This window comes from Canis lupus, chromosome 6 (assembly GCF_003254725.2).
Source record: "Canis lupus dingo isolate Sandy chromosome 6, ASM325472v2, whole genome shotgun sequence".
Classification (NCBI taxonomy): Eukaryota; Metazoa; Chordata; class Mammalia; order Carnivora; family Canidae; genus Canis; species Canis lupus.
The window spans coordinates 25,822,521-25,847,244 of NC_064248.1; the positions used below are offsets into that span (position 1 = coordinate 25,822,521).

General features: G+C 48.4%; 1 protein-coding gene and 1 long non-coding RNA gene across 2 annotated transcripts; both read left to right on the forward strand.

Moving 5' to 3' along the window:
• The first annotated feature begins 620 nt into the window (after positions 1 to 620).
• On the forward strand, positions 621 to 6,872 carry ITPRIPL2 (ITPRIP like 2). The gene has a single exon (XM_035717468.2). It carries the CDS (start codon positions 687 to 689, stop codon positions 2,289 to 2,291), a length of 1,605 nt encoding a protein of 534 aa, XP_035573361.1. The 5' UTR covers positions 621 to 686; the 3' UTR covers positions 2,292 to 6,872.
• Positions 6,873 to 14,879: 8,007 nt separating this feature from the next.
• LOC125755184 (uncharacterized) lies at positions 14,880 to 24,027 on the forward strand. The gene is made up of 3 exons (XR_007411026.1): positions 14,880 to 15,017; positions 17,492 to 17,619; positions 23,554 to 24,027. It is a non-coding gene; the product is annotated as an uncharacterized LOC125755184 (long non-coding RNA).
• Positions 24,028 to 24,724: the final 697 nt, after the last annotated feature.

Consider the following 24,724-nt stretch of genomic DNA (forward strand, 5'->3'; position numbering starts at 1 on the left):
GCTCCTCTCCTCTTCCTTTTCAACTTCCCAGCGTAACTTTCTGCGAGCAGGACTCCCCGGGCGCGGCCACCGCCCCGGAATCGGGGCCTTCCGAGGCCTGCCCTCGGGGAGGAGGGGAGAGGGGCGGCCCGCGAGGAGCCAGTTCCGAGCGCGCCCTGAAGTCCCTCCCGCCGCCCCGCGTCGCTGTAAGGCGGAGGCCGGGGAGGGGGCCCCGCCGCCCGGCGGCTCGGCGCGCGCCGCCAGACTCCGGCATTTCCTCCCCGCTCGCTGGCGCGGCCTCGCCTCCCCTCGGAAGAGGGGGCTCCGGGGGCCGAGCAGCGGGGAGAGCGCGCCGGGGAGCCCCGGAGCGCCGGCCGGGGTAGGAGGCGGGCCGGGCCGGGCCGGGCGGGGCGGGGAGCCGGGCGCCGAGGGCCGCCGCGCGGGACGGAGCGCGCCGCCGGCGCAGGGCGCGGCCCGGGGCCCGGGAGCGCAGGGCGGGCCGCGCGCGGCTGCGGGGGACGCCTGGGCTGGGAGAGGAGGCCGCGCTGGAGGGCGCCTTCCCCCGGCCGTGCGAGGGGGCGGCCGCCGCGGAGGCGACGGAGACCGGGGCCGCGGGGCCGCCGGGGCGCTGCCCGCATGCTGGGCCGGGGGCGCCGCCGGGGCTCGCGGCCCGGGCCGCACGGACGCCGCTGCCCCGCGCGCCCGCGATGTCGGTGCACTACACCCTCAACCTGCGCGTCTTCTGGCCCCTGGTGACCGGCCTCTGCACGGCCCTGGTGTGCCTGTACCATGCCCTCCGGGGAAGCGGGGGCGCCCGCGCGCAGCCCCCCGACGGCGCGGACGGCGGCTTCCCGCTGCTCAAGGTGGCCGTGCTGCTCCTCCTCGGCTACGTCCTCCTGCGCTGTCGCCACGCCGTCCGGCAGCGCTTCCTGCCAGGGGCTCCTCGCCTGGGGAGCCACTCCACCTTCTCGCCGAGGCACTTCCGAGAGCCGAGCCTGGGCATCTTGCTGGAGAGCTACTACGAGCACGAGGTGCGCCTGTCCCCGCACGTGCTGGGCCACAGCAAGGCGCACGTGAGCCGAATCGTGGGCGAGCTGGTGCGCGCCGGCCGCGCCCGGGGGTCCCCGGGCCCCATCCCCGGCGGGGCGCTGGCCCTGGCCTTCCGCGGAGACTTCATCCAGGTGGGCAGCGCCTACGAGCAGCATAAAATCCGGCGGCCCGACGGTTTCGACGTGCTGGTGCCGCTGCGTCTGCCGCCGCCGGTGGCGCTGGAGCCGCGGAGCCTGGGCGCGGAGGCGGCGCTCGCCCCGGCCTTTCTCGGCTGCTTCGTGTGCGCGCTCAAGGCGCCGCCGGGGGCCCCCGCGAGCCGGTGGCTCCGGGACTGCAGGCCCTTCGCCGACGGCTTCTGCGTGGACGTGCTCGGGCGGCGGCACCTCTCCGCCTCGCTGGTGCTGCGCTGGTTCCAGGCGCACCTGCAGCGCTCCCTGGCCACTGTGCGCTACAGCCTGGAGGGGCGTTGTCGGGTCAGCCTGACCCCCGGCGGCCTGGAGCAGCCTCCCACCCTGCACATCCTGCCTTGCCGCACCGACTACGGCTGCTGCCGCCTCTCCATGGCAGTGCGTCTCATCCCCGCTGTGCACGTGGGCGATGGCGTTTTCCTGGTGGCGCCACCACCGTCACCGTCCCCCTCGCTCGTCGGGCCCCTGCCGGAGCTCCCGGGAGGCCTGCGCACGGACGCGCTGTGGGGCGTGAACACCGCTCGCCAGGAGCAGAAGCTGCTGAGCTGGCTGCAGGAACGGGCCCCTCCAGGTGCCTGCTACCTCAAGTGCCTGCAGCTGCTTAAAGCCCTGCGAGACCTGGGCGCCCGCGGGCTGGACCCGACGGCCGCCACCCAGTGGGGACGCATCCTGTCCTCGTACGTGCTCAAGACGGCGCTGCTGGCGGTGTTGTTGCGTGAGGGGGCTCCGGGTCAAGGCTGGGACGAGGCACACCTGTGCGAGCGGTTGGGAGAATTAGTACAGTTCCTCCGGGACTGCCTGCTGCGGCGCCACACGCTCTTCCACTGCGTCCTGGGCCCTGGAGGGGCAGCTGCCGAGGTCGGCCCGCTGCCCAAGGTGCTGCGGGAAGCTGCCCCAGTCGACCTCCTGGCAGCGTTCGACAGGCACGCCCGGGAACTTGCGGCGGCGCGATTGCTGTCCACATGGCGAAGGCTGCCCCAGCTTCTCCGGGTCTACGGGGGTCCTCGCTACCTGGACATGTGCCCTCAACCCGGGAGTCAGCGCACGCAGGGGTTCCCTGAAGATCAGCCCTAAACCTGGACAGTGCGCCGCCAGGCCTAATGCTCCTATAGCCTCTCCCACCCCGTAGGGTGGGGAGGGCGATGAAGCCAGTTTAATGCAAGGAAATGAGGTGCCAAGGGTGTTGGAAAATTCGGAGGGTGACATTTGGGGGCTTAAATGTCACCCCGGGCTCTGCAATCCAGTCTAGTTATGGTGTCTTCTTCACACCCACCAGCGTGTCCTGAGCAAGCTACAGAAAGACCTCAAACACCAGCAGGGAAGAGTTGGTTCAAAATGTTGGTTTGTGTGGAATGATTCCGTAGAAGGATCCAGCTTCTAGGGAAGCCCAATAAAGGAAGCAAGAACTAGCTACAGAGAAAGTTCCTTTGTCAGGTTTCGAGACCCAGATCTCTGCCGCCCTTCCTCCCCTCACTGAAAGAAGCTAATGGGTTTTTTTGTTGTTGTTGTTCTAACTGCCTGCTATATTTTGGGTTCCTGATTGTCTTTTAAAAAATCTGAATCTTTGTCTACAACTGGAATTTAAGTTCTATTCTAGGGGCTCATATTGTGAGGAACAGTTTCCACTATTCACATTGATATTAATGTGTTTCTTAAATGGTGCAATCAGGGCTGCTTGACAGGATTGCAAAGAATTAAGTCACAGGTGTTGAGAGGCAGTGAAGAGTTGGTTAGAGAAACTTCCAGAGCAGATAGCACTTTATTTTGATCAGTCCTTTCATTTTGTGGTAATTGCCAGGGCCAAGTGTTGCATCCCAAAGGGAGACCAGTTACTTTTGTTATTAAGAAATGTGCAGTCTTAAAAAGCAGGCTTGCTTAACCTGCCTGCAGGCACACACTGGGATATGTACCAGTCAACACCCATTCGTAGCAGAAGAGCCCACGGGGAGCCAGGTAGGGTGCAAAGTAGCAAAAGAGAACATGTTTAGAGGACAACACTGGCCAGGACTCAAAACATGTTGGGTTTTGAGAAAGATGCATATCAGTGTTTGCCTATCAAGGTGACTCATCAGAGCTTGCTGCTGGCTGGAGACAGATACGGTGTTGTTTGAAGCCTTTTGAACAAACTCTTCTGCATGGAAATTTCTGCGCTTCATGAGATAATGAGGAAATGCCTGCTGTAGTGCCTAGCATGGAGTTAGCTCTCTCGGCCACTGCTCAGTGATGGTGAGTGGTTACCACGTTTCTCTCCCATTGCCATTGGCAGCCTGTAAGCGATCCTAAGGCCAGCTCGGAGGAGCGATTGATTCAGCCCAGGTCTTGTAAGGCATTTCCCATAGAACTCAGGATCTTGGGCTCCATGCTCTCTGACCATCCGGTCAGCAGTCAGTCAAGGAGAGCGAGTGAGGGGGAGGAGGGGGGCGGTGACAGCTCTTGCCAGCAGTGTGCTGGTTTTTTCTCTTTGGACATACATATCCCCAACTCAGCTTAGGTTTAGGAGTAGTCCATCATCTGCTTGCCTAATAGAAAATGCAACCACTCCCACCCAGTGTTAGACTTTGAGACTTTAAAAAAATCTTTTTTGGCAAAGGCATGTATTTCCTTAGACTCTTAAAGGTAAAACTTGGAAGACAGAAGTAGCCACCTGGATAGGGCCATGGTTTAACTTCTGAGTTATTTTGAGGGAATTCTTTAAACTTTCTTTCGGGGATCTATCTGGTCACTGCAGGAAACCATTGGGAATAAATGATTTGCAGGGAATCCTTACGAGGGCTGCAGAGACTTCTTACATCCTTTGCAACCTTGGACTGTAAGAGAAACCGTTGCAAATGTCATGCCTTCTCTTTGAGGTTGTTCTGAGGACAGTTCCTCTTGATATCATAAAGGTCATTCCCAGCCTTTAAGGTCAGTGGTAGGTCATAAGGTACAGAGTTCAAGCAAAGGGATCGGTCTACCAGCTTCTGCAAAGATATAAACTGCATGGTGTTTCTTAAAATTACTTTTTAAAACAGATGAGAAGAGTAAGTAGATCTTTATATACATATATATACATATATAAATATATATTTATAATGTTTCCATATCAGCCACAGTTCCCCCTGTAGTCATTAAGTCTACTGAAGTGGGAGCAGCAAGGCTATTGGAGGAATTATAAAGCTTTAAAAGCTGAACTTTCCAAATGTCTCCAGCTCAGCTGATAGGTTCCTTTTTTTTTTTTTTTTTTTTAATCTTACTCATCTTTTGAAGTTTAAATCTGGTAACATTCTGTTCTTGTAGTGGTTTCGTTATGTTTTTTCAGGTTAATTACCCAAAGCCTCATCCATCCTCAAGAATTTAAAATTTTATTATTATGTTTTAATTAGTGGGGCATTGTGTTTGTGAATTTTTTAAATATTAATGTCTTATTTAAGGGCCATGCTGAGCGATTGTTCTCTGTACATGGCAACCAAAACTCAGAGATTTCGATCAATTTTGATCAATGTTTAGCGATCCCAAACATGTACTGTGTACAAATGAAATAATAAGGCGTATTAGCCAGGTGTGATGGCTGCCCCGAGGCACTTAAACTAAGCTAAATTCTGTATTTTATCAGGGCTCCATCACATCCTTGATCTGAAATGTACACATTTTTGGTGTATACTTGGTACTAGAGATTCATGTATGCAAATATTCTTATTCAAGAAACTGCAAAATTGCTTGTTAAAAAAAAAAAAAAAAAGATTAATTGTCCAGCCAGTGCCCGAAGAAAAGTTTTGGGGAGGACAACTCAGCCCTTTTGCCCCAAGACACCCTTCCATTATTCCCACTGACCAACCAGTCTTGGGAGTCATCTTGGAAGGCTAGTGGGCTGAGAAAAGATGTTTTTTTTGCAACAGGAGATGGAAGAAGCTATAAGAAGGGAGATTAGGAACAAGGGAACCAAAAGAAATCTGAAAAATTCAGGAGGGAGGCCTTCAGAGGGAAGCGAGGGAAGAGATAAAGGAAAGGAGAGCCCAGGAGTGGAAATCACATGTGGGTGCAAGAGGTTTGGGTAGGAAAGGCATTTTTAGGTATGTGCTATTTCAAAGCAGGGGTCGCAAACTCAGCAGCCTGCAGAAGCAAGGCAGGGAGATCCTTATGGGAAGGGGTGGGTGGGTGGTGGGGACTGTGCCCATTCTTAAGTGGGGCAGCCATTCAGTGTTCAGCTCTGTGCTGGAAAAGGAGAGGGAGAGAGGGACCAGAAATCAGGATTTCTTTCTTTTTTTTTTTTTTTTTTAAAGAAACTTACTCATTTTTAAACAAACTAATGTTAAATTGTCCCAAACGCCACATGGGCCAAATAGAACAGTTGCTTGAGCCTGGCGCCACCAGTTTGCGACCCCTGCCATATACAGTTGACCCTCCAAGTATGTCTAAAGTTATATTTATTGTTATGGTGATATTGTTATACATAGTTGGGGGTGTGATATTTCAAGTCCTTATTGCTCAGAGCTAAGCTTTATTGTAGAAACAAACCAAAAAAAAAAAAAAAAAATAACAAGGCCACAGATAACACTTAACTCACAATTCCCAGAAGGACCCTCGATTCTGGAGCTGTTCTTGTCCAGCTACATCCTCCAAGCAAACCACTGGGGGCTGATTCTTGGCATTTCCTTCCTGGTGAGTTGAGGCTCAACTCCTCTGGCTCTGTCCGAGTTCACAGATGAGTAATCAGGAAGGATTGCAGAATAACTTGTTTCTTTTTTATTTGTATTATTTGTTCTTATTTTTAAATTATTATTATTTTTTTTAGTAGTATCCCAAGCTGTGGCTTAGCGGTGATAGTTAGTGGCCGTGGACCCCAGGAAACCAGTGCTGGGTCTTCAGGCCAACCTTCTTGGGTTTGCTACCATTCCCACTGCCAAGAACACTGTTTTGATCAGATGTTTCCACCCCTTTCTGGGATGGCTCCCACCAAAACTGACATCCTAGCGTTCCAAAGGAATTAACCTAACCTGCTTCCATAGCATCTCTTTTACCCCCATTAACATTTCCAGTGAGCCTTGAGAGGGAAGGAAGTTCAGTGTTATAATCTTGGTGTTTGTTAATTTTTTTTTTTTAAATCTCACGTCTATTACTTAGACACTACTGTTTATTTTCTTTTATACCTACATAGCACATGATTTGATGGGAATTTAGCAAGTATAAGGTGGGAGAGGGCGAAGATAATATGTAATCATCTATACAGTGTTAATAGACTAAAAAACTTATGTGTAATCTGGTTTTTAAAGTGTCAGATATTCAGGAATATTTTTAGCACCTTTTGCTTTAAAAAAAAATGTGCCTTGACTCAGTGACTTGACTTTAAAACATTCCTCTTATTTTATTGTTATTTTAAATGTGTACTCTGACCCCCAGCTGTGTATTATGAAGCAGTCTGTCGGCTGCAGTCATAGTATATGGTTTGTTCCAATAACAGAGACCAAAGGGTTAATCAGATATGATCCCGCTGCTACAGTCGTGTGATTACAAGGAGTTTTAGATCACACCAAATTTCCATGGCCCGCACAGTTGAGGCCAGATATTTGTTTTCTATTTCAGGTTGGAGTAAATTTGCACTTTTAATCTTTTGGGTCTTTGGGGGGGCCTTGTTCTTTGATACTTTGCTTTGTTAATAAAGGAACTTGTAGAAATCTATGGACTGAATGTCAGATTTGGGGAGGGTCCCCTCTTCTTGAAGGGCACCTGTGGACACACTGGCTTATGATTCCTGACACAAGCTCACCAGCTTCCAGCATCTGGGTGTATGAGTCTTTTCTTGCTCAGCGACACTGGAATGATTGCACACAGCTGGCACGGTACACAGGTGGGCAAGAATGTTAGTTCCTAGCTCTGTAGGTTTGCAGCCTGGGGGTCCGGCCTTCAAGTCTTTTTCTTTGCCTAGAACCTTCTGCCTGGCTCCCACACACACACACCCCATAACACAATTCAAGTCGTGGCCTGTGGCTAATTTATTGCTCAAGAATTTTGCTGCGAAATCTCTTAGGCCCTTGGGCCCTCTCCAAATGGTAAACATTTGCTAATCGTGAAAAACCACCGGGCTTAGTGAAAGATGGAATCTTGGAGATGCTAAGACTCCTCAAAGTCTTGGAGCCAGGTGAACGTTTCGAGAACCTGCAGCCACAGGCTGATTAAACAGTAGTTGTGGGGGATACTTGCCCAGGGGAGATGCAGTAGGTGTGTTTGGTACAGTTTCCAACTGTAGTTGTTGAGTGGTTCCTGTCCCCAGTATTAGGATGCCTATAGAAATGACCCCAGGCAGGTGGGGTCTCTCTCCCAGGAGCTCGCAAACCACTAGTGAGAGGTGGGCAGTTCCGTTGTTTCCATGCAGTGTGGTGGGTAGTGGTGAGGAAGGGCTGTGGAAACACAGAAGAGGGGTACCTCGTGCATTTCAGGGGTTTCACGGAGGGCTGCTTGGAAGAAGGGACATCGAAGCTGAGATCTAGAGGTAGGGAGGAATTTTCTCAGTGAAGGGAGGTGGGCAGGAGACCAAGGTATCAAGGACAGAGAAGAGCAGAGCATTTCAGTTTGGCTGGAAGGTGGTTGGGGGGCTGGAAGGGGGTGGCTCCAGTGGCAAAAGGTAAGTGGGAGGGGGAGGAAGGCGCCAGGATACAGGGGTCTTGAAGCCAGCTTCTCACACTGGAGTGTACAAATCACGGGGGAGTCTGGCTGGAGTGCAAATTCTAATTCAGGTCTGAGCTGGGACCTGAGATCCTGCTCTCCTAACGAGCCCCCACGTGACGGTGACGCCGCTGGCCCCGGGGCCACACTTTGATCACAGGGTCGTACACCACGATAAAGGCTTGGACGATCCCGGAGATACTGGTGAGCCGCTTTCGGCAAGGAATGGCAGGGTCACGTTTCAGCATTTCAGTTTGGCTCACTCTGGCTTCGAGGTGGAGAAGGGATTAAAGGGCGGGGGGAGGCAATTTATTTATTTTTTATAAATAAAATTTTATAGCCATGCCCCTTCGTTTATATACAATCCCTGGCTGAAGTCAACCTACGCTGGCAGAGCTGAATAATTGCAACAGGATCCTGAAAATATTTACTCTCTGGTTCTTTACAGAAAAAAATTGGTTGGAAGTAATCAGACTAGGACATCTCCAGATGAAGTAATCAGACTGGGATGTCTTCAGATGTCGCAGCAATCCAGGCCTGGGCAGGGGGCCCGAGGTGGGGACAGAAACAAGTGGCCCGAAAGACACAATAGTGTCCTGGCTAGGGCCGGGGCTTTTGACACCAAGAGATTTGTCTTCAAGTCCTGGGTCCTGCATTCCTCATCTGTGTGTCTCTCTACAAATTACCTGATCCTCTTGGAACCTTGATTCCCTCATCTATAAAATGGGATTAATAGTAGAAACTCCTTCATAGCAGTGAGTGAGGATTTAGTGAGATTGTGTTTAACGTTTTTAACCACTGGAAATGGGCAGTCAGTAGAGACATAATTATTGTTTGTTTTTTTTTTTTTGAGACATAATTATTGGAATAGTAGTTTGATTTAGTCTGCTTCTCTAAACTCTTCCCTCTGTTCCTTTTGCTGCTCATTCTCTCTCCACTGGAGGGGGTGTTTCCCTTTTATCCACTCAACCATCTCTCCAGCTCCTCCAGTTTTGTTCATCTCTTTCCTTGATGTCTACGGCGATCCACTCAATGAAAAGCTCCCACTCTGGGAACTCTGGTGGTCTGGTTACAAAAACCGGCCCCCGTCTTCCTTCTCTTCCCATACCAATGCCTTTGCGGTCTCTCCCATCAAGAAGGGGAGCCTTTTTCACTCACCCGTGAAACTGAAATGACTTTGTGACTTTTCTCTAGTCAATAGCATGTGGCGGAAGGGATGTGCTGGTTGCTGGCCTGGTCTGCCTCTGATTGTTCTCTTGCAGGCCTGCTGCCACTGTGGGAATAACTAGCCTGCTGGAGGATGCAAGCTCATGGGATCTAATCAGTCCTGTCACCCAATCTCATCACCAGCCACCTGTGGGACGCACTCATTAAGCCATCCCAGAATGACCTGACAACAAACTGAAACCCTTGAACAAATCCAGCCAAGACCAGTCACACTTGGCCCAGATTAGGAGAAGGACTCAGCTGGCCTGGAGCCTCCAAGAAATAATAGACATTGTTTTAAGCCACTGAGTTAGTCGTGGCTCAGTGATATCTTACTGGTTTGGAGGCTTAAAAACAATCAGGCATATGAGTGCGGCCACTGAAGTCCATACAGGCTGCCCTTGACTTCTATACATTTGACTTTCAAACGCCCAGACTTTGATACAAGTACTTGACTGACACCCCAAACCACTTGGCCCCAAGAATCTGGATTTCCCTCGTGAGCTGACGCAGTGGGGGGCTGGCCCACCACTCAGTGGTTCAGTTGGGCTGGTGTCACCATCTTTATGCCATGTGTTGACACAGTTGTTAGACTATGTTCCTGCACTTGCCCTTCTCTTGTAAAAATAAACGGAGGCTGGGAAAACGAGAGTGCTGATTCAGGTGATAAAATGCCACAGGTCTCTAAGGTAATCCAACGGAGACGTGGATTCCATGTGCCCAGAGTGGCCGAGCATCAGCTGCGATCACATGCCAGCTCCTGTTGAACTGCTGGGTGGTGCGTTCAATTGTTAAGGAAAAGAACAACAGTGATGAAGGGCGTGTAGGAAACGGTATCTGTTAGGAATACATTTGGTGCCAACTTACAGAAACCTAACATGTAGTGACTTAAGCAAACGAGTTTGGGATGTCTGGGTGGCTCAGTGGTTGAGCATGTGCCTTTGGCTCAGGGCATGATCTCCGGGCTCTGGGATCGAGTTCCGCATCGGGCTCCCTGCAGGGAGTCTGCTTCTCCCTCTGCCTGTGTCTCTGCTTCTCTCTGTGTGTCTCTCATGAATAAATAAATAAAATCTTACAAGAAAACCCCAAACAAATAGGGGCTTACTTTGCCGCGTCAGCCAGAGCCGAGAGGTGGGCAGCCAGCAGTTCAGGGGTGAATTAGGGAATAGCAGAAGATGGTGTCAAAGAAGTAATTAGGGAATATATAATTTCATAATCCTATGATTTATACTTGCCTTAGTCCTTGCATAATAAATGCTCAGTAAATGTTAGAACTGAAGTCCCAGCTCCACCATTCAGTGGTTGTAATCTTTTGGGGCAAGTCAGTTTTCTGGACACTAATTTCCTCATTTGCCAAATAGGGGTGGGGTGGGTAATCCTGTCCTTTATAAGCTTGTTGGGAACATCAAAGGGTAAAGTGTGTGAAATTGAGAAATGCTACCCAAATTTTAGCGGTTGTCCCCGAAGTGGTGCTCCATCATCTTTGGAACAGTAGGAAAGTGAATCCATTTTTTTCCTCTTTTTGAAAGATTTTATTTATTTGTCTATTTGAGGTGTGGGGGAGGGGCAGGGGGAGGGAAAGAAACAAGCAGACTCTGAATGGAGCCCCATATGGGGCTCGATCCCACGATCCTGAGGTCAGGACTCAAGCTAAAACCAAGAGTCAAGCACTCAACCCATAAAGCCACCCAAGGTGAATCCGTTTCTTAAGGAGGGGTCACCCTTGAGCACTCTGCCTAGCACCTCCCCACCACCAAGCTTCCTGTCCTTCAGGTCTGTGAGTGAGCAGTAGTTGTGAATATTTGTTCCCAAGAGAGGGGACATCTAGACAGAGGATCCACCATCCCCCATATCTCTTTCTTCCAAATTATATCATTTTCTTACAAGCTTTCTCTTTATTTCATTTCTCAAATGATATTTCATTTCCGTTGCTTGGGTCCTGGGTGGAAAGTTTAAGCTCGTGGTTCTCATCCCTCTAAAACAATCCATGAGGAGCTTTGTAAAATTATCCACACATGGTGGGGCACCTGGGTGGCTCAGTTGGTTAGGTGTCTGACTCTTGATTTTGGCTCAGGTCATGATCTCAGGGTCCTGAGATCAAGCCCTGCATCAGGCTCTGTGTTGGGTGTGGAGCCTCCTTGGTATTCTCTCTCCCTCCCACCCCACCCCACACTTGCCTCTCTCTCTCTTTCTTAAAAAAAAAATAAATAAATAAAATAAATTATCCACACTCAGGACTCCATCCTGGCCCAGTGAGGTCAGAAATTCAGGGAGTGGGATCCCTGGGTGGCTCAGCAGTTTAGCGCCTGCCTTTGGCCCATGGCATGATCCTGGGGACCCGGGATCAGGTCCCACGTTGGGTTCCCCGCATGGAGCCTGCTTCTCCCTCTGCCAGTGTCTCTGCCTCTCTCTGTGTCTCTCATGAATAAATAAATTAAATCTTAAAAAAAAAAAGAAAGAAAGAAAGAAAGAAAGAAAGAAAGAAAGAAAGAAAGAAAGAAAGAAAGAAAGAAACTCAGGGAGTACAGTCCAAGTCCAGGTATGGGTGCTTTTTACAGCTCCCTGGATGATTCTAGAATGCACCCAGGGTCGTGAACCACAGGGCCTTAGTCAGATTGCCCTGAGGTCAGAGAAGCTAGAACCACCATCTGGTATGTGTGAAGGATGCTTTGTGACAGACAGACAGCTGAAGACGTGGTGGTGGAGGTGAAATGATAAGAGTCCAGAATGGAATTCTTCAGCTGAGAGACACAGGGCAAAATATCACTACTCGGGCATAGAATTTAATCCCACTGGCAGTTCCTCTTTTCTCCAACCCCAAGGAGACGGAAACAAAATGAAAAAATTAATTTCTAAAAGGCATTGGAGAATCATCCTGGAATTTCTCAGCAAAAAAAAAAAAAAAAAAAAAAGCTTCTTTATTCAGAGGCACACTGGCCTTGTTCTTTTTGTCTTCTAGCCTAGAGAGGACACACGTCATATACAGCCTGTCTTTACAAAATGCTGTCTCCTTTCATGAATATTCAGTGGTTTTGCCCACACTTTGTCTTAGCCTCCCTCCTCCCCCCACTACCATCTTCCGGGCAGTGACTTTGAGCTGGCACTTACAAAAAATTAAAGTCCATCAAGGCATCTTCCAATAAAGCTGGGTGTGTGTGTGTGGGGGGGAGATTTAGGAGTCCTACTGCATGCCAGACTCAAACTAAAAGCTTTTAATGACGTTATCTCATCAAAAGATCTCTAACTTCACGGTTTATTTAATCATTGGTCTCCTCGAATTAGGAGCTAGGTCTCTGATGGGTGACTGTCGATCCTTATCAAAATAAAACCATTAAGACATATTTCAACCATGGAGAACAATGGTGTGGCATTTGGAGATGGGGGTGCCCTTGGGGTTTTGCACAGTTAGAAAACCACAGGCTGAAAACACTGCTCTCTATCTTAAGCAAAGGATTTGTGATGATTGATGATTTTCCCCTCTGAGAAATACCTGGTTTCCAAAAGCACTCTAATTAGTAGGCATCTCCATTTTCCAAGTATCCAAAATACATTTGGCTGTCCTGTCATTAAACCCAGACCCGTGTCCTAGCTGAGAAGTCTGAGCCCTCCCAGGTCCAGCGGAGGCACGCCTGCCAGCCAAGTAACACTGTATTTCCTGCCCCGATGCAGTCAGGCAGGATCAACTGGTTCCCAGCAATGGGCAGGGGTCCTGCAGAGGTGCTAAAAGTCACACGTGAATATGGTGGCAGCACAAGATGGCAATTGAGTCAGTACCAAGAGCACAGCTGCCCTTGACAGTCACCTGACTCATACTGGCCTTTGCACGAGAGCAAAAGAAGCCTTTGTGATGTTAGCCTTGCAAACTGAAACGTTGGGACTCTTGGTGACAGCAGAGAAGCCCAGCCAAACGTAGTCCTGCCACAGGATGTGGAAGAGGGCTCCTATCATGACCCCTTTTGGGGAAATCCCATTGCAAGCCCCTCAGATTCTTGTGTTTGTACTAGATGGGGAGAAGATGCCCTCTTCAAGGACCCCAGGGACTTCCTTTATGAAACCCATCTCTGTTCACTCACGAAGTAAATAATCACCGAGTGCCACTTTGTGCCAGGGCCCGCACTGGCACTGGGGATTGATTGAGTGGTTAGCAAAACAGACTCTATCGCATTTTTGCCCGCAGCCTTCAGTGTGCTGGATGAGACAGGCGCTGGACAAACAAGCATGCCAATTAGTGCCCAATAACTAGTGGAGGTGAATGCTTTGCAGGAAGGAGGTTCCTGCGACTCTGTAAATCAAAAGGGACGTTACAGCAGCCCAGGGGGATTAGAGAAGGCCTCCCTGAAATTTTGAAGCCCAGCACCCTAACCATGAGGGTCTATCTCCAGGTGTCACCCTTGCAGAACACTTAACTGTGTGCAGAGCTCTGAGCCAGATGCTTGGCACACGCTGCCCTCACTTGACCAGTGCAACATTCCTAGGAGGTGTCCCACTTTACAGGTGAGAAAACCGGGGGCTCAGCAAAATGAGGTCACGTGCCCCACATAGTAAGTACAGACAGGGGTTCGAATCCACATCTGCTTGGCCACATCACTCCCACTCATTTCTGGCCCTTGCAAACTGAGCCAAGGAGCCTAGTCATGCAGGAAGTCCCCCCTCATGAGGCCCACAGTGGAAGATCAAAATGAAACCAGCAGGCAGATGTTTGCAAGTTGCCTGGAAAAGCCACCCACCATTGGGGGGGGGGGGGACAGCTTTCTCCCCACTTCCCAAGCCCCTCCTTAAAAGCTCCAGTTTCCTTTTTTCATTTTTACAGCGTCCCCTCCCCCACTCCCCAGAGGACTGACTTCTACTTTCAGCAGACAGGAAGGCGTGGGCTGCTGGCCCTACAGTAGCCGGGCCACTGACAGGGGATGGCTTCCCTCCAAGCTTAACCCAGATGCAAATGATAGGTACATACCAGCTCTTTCTCCTCTTGGCTTCGTGCTGTGTTTCCCTTTCTCCCCAGAATAGAAGCAGGAAGGCCTTTAGGTAGCTGCAGGGAAGTGTTAGCAGATATGAGCCCATTGCCTTGTCTTACAGGAGGACTGAACTGATTCCACATATAGATGCATTTACACTCATTCTGACACATGCTTAGCATGTAGGTGTGTGTGGACACACACGCGTGCACAGATATACCTGCTCTTACACTCTAACACACACGCTCATAGCTAACCCTTTAAGACACTCACTGGATTCCAGGCAGTTTTCTAGGTCTAGGCAAATGGATGCTGATCGCCAGCGGGCCAGATCCAGCCTGCCACCTGTTTGTGTAAATAAAGTTTTATTGGAACCCAGCCATGCGCATTCAGTAATGCAATATCCACGGCTGCTTTTTGCCACCCAGGTTGCGACAGTGACCACATGGCCTGCAAAACCTGAAATATTTACTACCTGGCCCTTTACAGGGAAAGTTTCCCAGGTCCTGTTCTAAGTAAAAACTCTACAAGGTATAACTGCTGCAGAGCTTATCACCTTAAAACTTAATGGCTTAGAAACAGCCACCACCATTATTATATTTTATGATTCTGTGTGTTAACTGAGCTCTGCTGGCAGTTCTGCTCCATGTCATGTCAGCTAGGACCACAGTCCCTTACAGGAGGGCTCACTCCTAAAGGGGGCAGTTGGTGCTGCTGTGGGCTGTGAGCTCAGCTGGCACCGAGGACAAACGACTGTGCCTTGGTTTCCCTCCACAGGGACTTACTTTCTGGCTCTGGCATCTCCTAGCTTGGCCGCTGGGTTCCAAGAGGTGGTGTTCCCCATTTGCAAATGCAGAAGAACTGCAGATCTTCTAAGGCCCAGATTCTACTGGTCAGAACAAACCACACGCCCAGCCCAGGCTCATGGGGAAGTGACGAGGACTCCGCCTATCAGTGGCCAGACTGGCAAAGAATTTGCAGCCACCTTTAATCCACCAGAGTAAGTACCCTTTTTTCATTTTAGACACAGGGACACCGAGGCACAGAATGGTTAAATAACCTGCCCAGCAACACCCAACTAGTGACACACACAACCTCATACACACTCATTCACACAAATATGCCCATGCATATGCAGTCACACACTACACATATATCCATCACACACACATTCATAGTTCACATCCATATATACAGCGATATGGTCACATATTTACATTTTCATGTAGACCCCAAGTCCTCATGCTCATGCAAGGTTACATATATGCACATGCATATTTGCACATAAACGTTCACCTATGCATGCATACTCACACATGCACACACTCCAGGCATACACACACTCACACACACACCCTCCACATCCACATGCATAATCACACGTATCCACATGCATGAACACACATATGTACAGCTTGATCCATCTCCACCGACCGCGGTAATTTGCTTCAAGGATCCAGAAGCCTTTTCCTCCTCTTTTTTGAACAAGTAAGTCATTCTGAGGCCAGAAAACCCTCCTGCCTTCCTGCAATTGTGCAAAGCCTCTCTCTATACAAAGAGGTCCATAGGCGGGACCCTGGATCCCTAGCCCCACTTAGAATGGCCACAGGGCGTGAGACCCACTCACCTTTGTTGACGTTAGATGTGAGGAACAGGGAAGTTAAGGACGTTGTCCGGGATCATACAGCAGAAGCTGCTGAGCTGGCTAACCTCCGGGCATTCAGCTGGGCTGGGTGCTGGGGGCTCAGTGGTGCTCGACGAACGGCTGAGTCCTGAGCGCTTGTTCAGTAATGATTGTTTTTAAGAGACCTGACTCATTTAGAAGCAGTTTTAGGTTCACCAAAGTTGATTGGAAGGTACAGAGGTTTACCATATACCCCCTGCCTCTGTACATGCATGGCCTTCCCCTTTCAACATCCTCCACCAAAGTGGTACATATGTTATAAGTGATGAGCCTACATCAATGCATCATAATCACCCAAAGTTCATGGCTTTTACCTCCAGGTTCATTTGTGAGTTTTACATTTTATGGTTTGGGATGGATGTATAATGACATGTATCCACCATTATAGTATCATATAGAGTATTTTCACTCCCCTAAAAACCCTGTGCGTCTGGTCTATTCATTCCTCCTTTCCCCATAACATCTGAGATCCACTGATCTTTTTATTTATTTATTTTTAAAGATTTTTAAAAAGTAATCTCTACACCCAACGTGGGACTCGAACCTACTACCCCACGATCAAGCATCTCGTGGTCTACCAGCCAGGAGCTCCAACTACTGATCTTTTTAATGTCTCTCTAGTTTTGCCTTTTCCAGAAGGTCATATAGTCAGAATCCTACAGTATGGGGTCCTTTTCAGACTGGCTTCTTCCACTTAGTAATATGCATTTAAGTTTCCTCCATGTCTTTTCATGGCTTGAGAGCTCGTTTCTTTTTAGTGCTGGATAATATCCAGTCATCTGGATACACCACAGCTCATTTATTCAGTCACTTTACTGAAGGACATCTTGGTTGCTTCGGTATTCATTTTTATTCGTGACTGTAGAAAGCAGGTAGAACAGAAATGCTCCCCAAACCTTATGAATCACACACCAAGGATGTCAGACAGTGAGGATGTAGAAAAGAAATGTCCATCTTTCCTCCCTCATTTGGTCACCATCTATCCCAGCCATCTTCAGACCTAGCCAGGCATTACAGTGACATGGGGAGATTTTAAAAAATATTGCTGCCTGAGTCCCATTCAATTGGTCTGTGCTGGGGCCTGAGTGTCACGATTCTTTTTTTTTTTTTTTTAAGATACTCAAGTGATTCTAATGGAGACTTTAAAAACCACTGGTCCTCGGGATCCCTGGGTGGTGCAGCGGTTTGGCGCCTGCCTTTGGCCCAGGGCGCGATCCTAGAGACCCGGGATCGAATCCCACATCGGGCTCCTGGTGCATGGAGCCTGCTTCTCCTTCTGCCTCTCTCTCTCTCTCTGTGACTATCATAAAAAATTAAAAAAAAAAAGATATATTTTTAAAAACCACTGGTCCACCAAAATCCCACTGTAGGTGGAAGGTTCTTCTGGTGGCTCTTGAGTAGAAATTGAAGGTTGTCTGTTGGAAGTTTAAAACAAGTGGATCTGGGTTTGCCAATGCAGTGCTGTTTTGGCATATTTATTTCGATGAAATGTGAAGGCTCCAGCAGGACATGCTCTCTTCATTTGTCTGCTTTCAAACACCATCCTCTCTCACCTTCCACCAGCTGCTTCACACATTTAGTTACTGGCCTGGCACCTGGAGTCATTCGGTCTTACTGACCGTGGGACCTGGCTTTGGCCAAGGTGATCCATGTGTCTCAGTTTGTCCAAGGTTTTCCAAGTTCAGCACAGAAAATCCCATGTCCCAGGAGCCTTCCTCAATCCTGAGCAAACTGGACAGGTCATCACCCTATTTTGACACTTCCTTTTTTTTTTTTTTTTTTTTTTAAAGATTTTGTTTATTCATGGGAGAGAAACAGAAAGAGGCAGAGACGTAGGCAGAAAGAGAAGCAGGCTCCCTACGGTGAGCCTGATGCAGGACTTGATTCCAGGACCCTGGCATCACCACCTGAGCCAAAGGTAAATGCTTGACCCCTGAGCCCCTATTTTGACCCTTCTTATTAGAAAGTGAAGACAGACCCACAAATCACTCTAAAACACCTGTTCTCAATGCCAGCTGCACATGAGAATCACCTGGGTAGTATTAATAACTACCCTTAGCAGGTCCCAGAATTACACTCCATCCCACTCTCAAGTGACTGTTACACCCCCAGAGATTCTGATGTCATTGATCCATGTGCAGCTGGGGAATTGAGGATTTTTAAAAGCTCCCCCCAGTGATTCTAATGTAAAGGTGGAGGCAAAGAGCCTTGAGCAAGGTCAGAGAGAATTAGCTACCAGGGGGATTGCTCTGGAAAGGAGCAGATGAAGCAAGCCACCCAAATGAAGAGACATCACAGAAGAAACAATGCAATTTGACTTCAGAACTGTGAGTAAAGTCCCTTTATCTCTCTGAGCCTCAGTTTCTTTCTTTCTTTCTTTCTTTCTTTCTTTCTTTCTTTCTTTCTTTCTTTCTTTCTTTCTTTCTTTTTTTAAAGATTTTATTTATTTATTTGAGAGAGAGGGAGCATGTGCATGAGTGAGAGAGCAGAAGCAGGAGCAAGGGCAGGGGCAGAGGGAGAGAGAGAAGCAGGCTCCTGCTGAGCAGGGAGCCTGACTCAGGGCTCCATCCCAGGGACCTGAGATCATGACCTGAGCCAAAGGCAAACGTTTAATCACCTGAGCCACCCAGGTGCCCCTGAGCCTCAGTTCCTTGATCTATAAAATGGGAACCTCCCATAAAATAAAGCATGCAAGGTGTAGGCACGGAAAATGATTGATGCTCATAGAATAATAACAACATGCCATTTATCCAGTGCCCAAAGTGTGCTAAATACTTTTCAGTCTCTGACTCATTTGGGCCTAGGAGGTAGCTAGTGTTCTTATTTCCACTGTAGACTCAGAATGGTCTGTAGTTGAAGGAACCACAGAAATACCCTGGTTCTGTTAAATTATTTTTGCCAGAGAGCCAGGCCAAGATGCAAGTGACCCAGATAAATCAGAAACTGACCCTGGGAATCTAGAAGGATGCATGCTGGCCTTGGATTCATTTTTCAAAATGAAAATAGCTTTCTTGTTTGTGACCATAGATATCATAAAGATAAATAAAATAAAAAGTTCAAATAATGCAGAATCCTGTGAGAAAGAAGTGAAGATCTTCAGGGCCAAGCTTCTCCCATGACACCAGGAGTGGAAGAGAAGGGCTGCCCTAGCAAATCCCCACCCACCCACCCATCGGCCCCTTGCCCATCCCTTTAGGAAAAAAAACAACATCAGTTCCCATGACATCATCTCCCGCCTTGGAGCTGGTATGTTGGGGACAATGGCAGGATATGGAGTTCCAAAGAGTTCTGACATCAGCCTCATTGGAAAGGGCTCCTGGAGCTGGGACTTTCCCCTGATCAAGGCCTCTGTGAGGGACCATTTCAGCTTGCACCCAGAGCTGTCCCCAGAGTGACTAATAATAATGATATTGATTGAACACTCACAATGTGTCAGACATCAGTCAGAGGGTGAATTAACTCATAAAATCCTTGTCCCCACCTAGCAGTTAGGTACCTTCTTATGGAAGAAGCAGCAGGCTCAGAGAGGCAGATAACTTGCCCAAGGTCACACAGCTGGTAAGCAGCAGAGTCAGGATGGGCACTGGTTCCAGAGCCACGTGCTCTGCATCAAGAAGCTGATGTGATAAAAAAAAAAAAAAAAAAAAAAAAAAAGAAGAAGAAGAAGAAGCTGATGTGATGCTCAGAAGAACCGTATGGGGCAGGTCTGTTTAGAATCCTCATCAGATAAATGACGATATCAGGGCTCTGAGAGGTGGAATGACTTGCTCAGGGTCATACAGCTAAGGAGCAGAGTGCCAGGAAAGAAGTTCACCTGCCTTCAGAGCTGGTCCTTATTTTTTTTTTATTTTGATTTTTTAAAAGATTTTATCTATTCATGAGAGACACAGACACACACACACAGAGAAGAGAGAGAGAGAGAGGGGCAGAGACAGGCAGAAGGAGAAGCAGGCTCCCTGCAGGGAGTCCGATGTGGGGCTTGATCCCAGGACCCCAGGATCACAACCTGAGCCAAAGGCAGATGCTCAACCGCAGAGCCACCCAGGTGTCCCCAGAGCTGGCTCTTAGAATCAGGTTTCCTTAACTCCAGCCCTTGAGGTACAACCTTCATGGTGCTTGCTACATCAGTGTACCTTATGAGTTTAATCTTTTTTATTAACGTTGACTTCTTTCTCTAGCCTTATTCCCAACAATATCTTTTAAATTGTTGCTTTAATGTGCTAGTTGTATGTATTTTTCTAATACATTAAACAGCTACTAAAGTAAATCACAGGAGCACCTGGGTGGCATTGTCAGTCAAGAGTCTTGGTTTGGGACTAGGTCATGATTTCTGGGTTGTGGGATTGGGTCCTGCTTCAGGCTCCACGCTCTGCATAGAGTCCTGCTTGAGATTGAGATTCTCTCTCCCTCTTCCTCTGTTTGTGCTCTCTCTCTCTCTCTCTAATAAATCTTTAAAAAGATTAACCATCTGTATTACATCCCACCAATTATACCTGTACTCACTTAAAAAAAACACAAGAGTTTCTCTGACCAGACATGAATTCCACCTTCTTTAAGGAGTTTGCAGGGGCAGCCGTTTTGGTCTATGAGGTGACCTTGAGGATGGAAGTCATGAACTGAGGATGGCTGAGCAGGAATAGAGAGTCTGGATCCCTGCTGACACTTGGAGATTCCATCCCAGTTCTTTCTGAGCTGATGATTCTCCAGAATCAATCTATCTATCTATCTATCTATCTATCTATCTATCTATCTATCTATCTATCTATCTTTCTTTCTTTCTTTCTTTTCTTTCTTTCTTTCTTTCTTTCTCTCTCTCTCTTTCTCTCTCTTTCTTTCTTTCTTTCTTTCTTTCTTTCTTTCTTTCTTTCTTTCTTTCTTTCTTTCTTTCAAGATTTTATTTATTTATTCATGAGAGACACAGAGAGAGAGGCAGAGACACAGGCAGAGGGAGAAGCAGGCTCCACGCGCACGGAGCCGGACATGGGACTCGGTCCTGAGTCCCCAGGATCAGGCCCTGCGCTGAAGGCGGCGCTAAACCGCTGAGCCACCGGGGCTGCCCTCCAGAATCTTTCTTATGTGTGACAGAAATAAACTTTTATCTTAGACTTGTTCTTTTGAAATTTTGTTGTAAGCAGGAAAACTTAACCCTAGCTGATTCAGCTGCTTACAAAAATGGGAAGATGTCTCATTCAGATTCGAATGCAAATTGCTATTTTCACTTAAAAAATAAGATCTGGCTACACTGGGGCCCACATTCCCAAGTGGCAACCCTGGGGCTGGGACCGAGGAGGGGCTGTCGCCTTTATTCTCAGCTTGAGTGCCTGTCTCCAGTTCACACAGTCCTCACTAATCACAATGGACAATCCTCCCAATGCCCCCATCTATATTGCCTCCCTGCTCCTGTAGGCATTTGAGTTTGTGAACCCTGTGTCTCAGAGCCTCAGTTTCCCCATTTGCAAAACTGGACTAACAGTAGAACCTCTTAGGCTTTTGGGGCAGTGGGAAGTTTAGATATGTTACTAGATGTAAAGCGCTTTCCAAAGTGCTCTCCACCTGTCACAGCAGTGACTAATAATAATGCTCTTATTGGGACTGTTACCTTTCTTTTCAATATTGGAAGGAATTTGACTTTTTTGGTGGATGATCCAAAAGCGAAAGAAGAGAAAGCCGGGCACAGCCCAGGCTCCAGCAAGATTTCTCGGGTGTGATCATGCCTGAGGGTGACTTTTCTTGCTGGACCAGGGACAAATGCTACCATGGTTATTTCCTCCCTCTCTCTTTTAAAGGGTGAGCAGCTCATCGCTTTCACAGAGGATGGGGCTGCCTATGATCTTCTTCAGGCACTTTCCAGCTTCTTCTTTGGCATCCCCCTGCAAGGTCTGGGGACCTGCCATGCCTGGGCTGTCTGCCAGCACTCCTCCATCAGCCTGGGGCTGAGGCAAGGCAGCCAATGCAGTGAGGAGGGGGGATTCTGGGTTAGCCCACAGCACAGGGGAGAGTGGAATTTTTCCCTTTGCCCCCATCCAAGGCTGGTACCTCCCAAGAAAGGCCACATAAAAGGGGGGAAGGAGACAGACACACATTGTGCATCCTGAGGTCTGGGGGGATAGGCTGGCAGGGGTCACCCTCAGCATGTTCAGGGGTGCTGCACTCGCTTCCACTCTGAAGGCTGCCTCCTGACCTGCAGCTCAGGCCCAAGAGCCCTTAGTCAGCCCTGGTGGGACACTCCATGCACGTGCAGGAGAGCAGAAAGTGCTGGAGAGTTAGAGCCCTCAGGGCAACCCTTGGGCACTTGGGATCCGATCCTGGCTCTCTGATTCACAAGCTGTGTGATCTTCAGCAAGTTACCTAACATCTCTGAGCTCCAGTCAGCTATCCCAGCATCACCCTGGTGACTAGTCCTGTCCATGTCTCCTTAGGCCATGGGCAGGGGTTTCTCGAGCACATCTCCCAGGTCCAGATGTGCTGAGTTACCCAGTGTGGGCAATCCTAGTGTTACGGAGGGTCAGTGGTGCTCTGCAGTGATTCACAATTTACATTCCCATGGGGAGTGTGTGTGCTTTTCCCAGGCTGTTGAATACCCTTTACAAGCAGAATCATGATATGCTCATTCTTTACCTTGCTTTGTTTCCCCTTGCCATGGATATTGGAGATCTTTCCAAATCAGCCCATCTAGATATGCCTCATAAAAAAAACCATTTTGTTGAATGATATCATAATTATAGAAAAGTGCACAGCACAGTGAATCTTCAGAGTGAAAAACACCTATGTAACCACTACTTAAATCCAGAAACAGAATGTTACTCTCATCAAAGAAGCCCCTCTGCCTGCCTCTCCCCTCTCCCAACCAAAATGCGCTTATAAATAATATGTACCCCCTTTATTTTAGGGGAGGAGAGACAGAGGGAGAGGAGAAAGAGAATCTTAAGTAGGCTCAGTGCCCTGTGTGGAGCCTGACTCGGGGCTTAATCTCATGACCCCGGATCATGGCCTGAGCTGAAATCAAGAGTCAGATGCTTAGCCCACCGAGCTACCCAGGCCCCAATAATATGTACTCTTGTTGTCTTTTTGTTTAGCTTTTTTAGCTAAACATTATGTTTATGAGGTCTTTTTAAAAAGATTTTATTTATTTATTTATTTATTTATTTATTTATTTATTTATTTATTTGAGAGCATAGGCAGGGGGAGGGGTCGAGGCAGAGGGAGAGGGAGAAGCAGTCTCCACACTGAGCAGGGAGCCCATTGTGGGGCTGGAACTCAGGACCCCAAGATCATGACCTGAGCCTAAGGCAGATGTTTAACTGACTGAGCCGCCCAGATGCCCCTGTTTGTGAGATTTATTCACGTTGTTGCATGTAGCAACATCCAGCAAGGTCTGGAGACATGGTTGTCACAACTTGGAGAGGCGGGAACTGCTGGCGTCTAGTGGATGGGGTCCAGGCGTGCCCCCCTGCACCCTGCAACTCATAAAACAGCCCCCTTCCCCGCAACAGAGATCATCTGGCCCCAAAATGTCAGCTGTGCTGAAGTTGAGGAAGCCTGTTGCTTCGTCCAGGCTAAGGACTTTGGATTTTATCTTAAGAGAGAGGATGAGAAACCCGGATCAGGTGTATATTGAGATTAACCGCCCAACTATTTTCCAAAGCAGTTGGGTTCTCATTCTTTAGTGACGCCTGCATCCTTTTCCATGATGTGGGCACATCCTGTTACCAGTTCCCATCGATTAACTTTATACCATTTCCAATCTTTTGGCCACTACATCAGCACCAGATGAGAGCCCTTGTAACAGTCTGTGTAGACGGCATACTGCATGAGGATGTAAACACATACACATTCTCTCTTTCACCCACAGATTCTCTTTCTGGAGACTCCAGACAATGGGAGGGCAATGGAAGATTCATTTAAATGTAAATTTCCTCCCCCCTCTCAACATGTTTAACATCGAACTGACTTACAGAAATAGCTCCTGTCATCTTGGCTTCTGCTGAGGATTCACATCTTGTGCAAGTGGACACATGATCTGGAAAGATAAACAGGAAGTCCCTCGAGGCACAGAGACATGGGACAGGCCTCTGCTCCTCTGTGAGCTGGGACTCAAATAGCTGAGTGCCAGCCAGGGTGGAGCCCAGGCTAGAGCTGACCCTCCTCTGCCTACCAACAGGACTGACCAGCTCTGGGATGATTTACAATTTTTTCCCCCTAAATGCTTCATCTGAACTAATTCTACTTTGGAATTGATCTCTGGTATCTCAGGGTCTTTTATTTTTGTCTAAAATCCAAGTAACAGTTAATGCTTGGATTTCAAATGCATTGTTTTAAACCATAACTACATAATCTGTTTTGCTCATTTTTACCTCGCCTATTTTTCAAGTGGCTGTGTGAACAATTATTTTTATATTAACTCTGAATGTTACAATAAAGTCAATAGAACAGAAAATTAATTAATTAATTAATTTATTTATAAAGATTTTATTTATTTATTCATGAGAGACAGAGAGAGAGAGAGAGAGGCAGAGACACAGGCAGAGGGAGAAGCAAGCTCCATGCAAGGAGCCCGACGTGAGACTCGATCCCGGGACTCTAGGATCACACCCTGGGCCAAACCGCTGAGCCACCCAGGGATCCCCTAGAACAGAAAATTTAAAATGCCCATGACGTTAAGGAAGACAGCCCAGATTCGTTCACTTACTCTCAATAAGAATTAAATTTAGCTCTGAGCTTTCCGGTAGCCAACGCAAAAAGTGAAACATGATGCTTCGCACGATTTTTTTGTTTTCTAATCAAAGGAAAATGGCACATCATTAGCTGAGATAATTCTTTTCTCTTCTTTTCTTTTTTAAAAGAATTTATTTATTTATTCACGAGAGACACACAGAGAGAAGCAGAGACACAGGAAGAGGGAGGGGCAGGCTCCACGCAGGGAGCCCGGTGCGGGACTTGATCCTGGGACTCCGTGATCATGACCTGAGCCATAGGCAGATGCTCAACCGCTGGGCCACCCAGGTGTCCCCGAGATGATTATT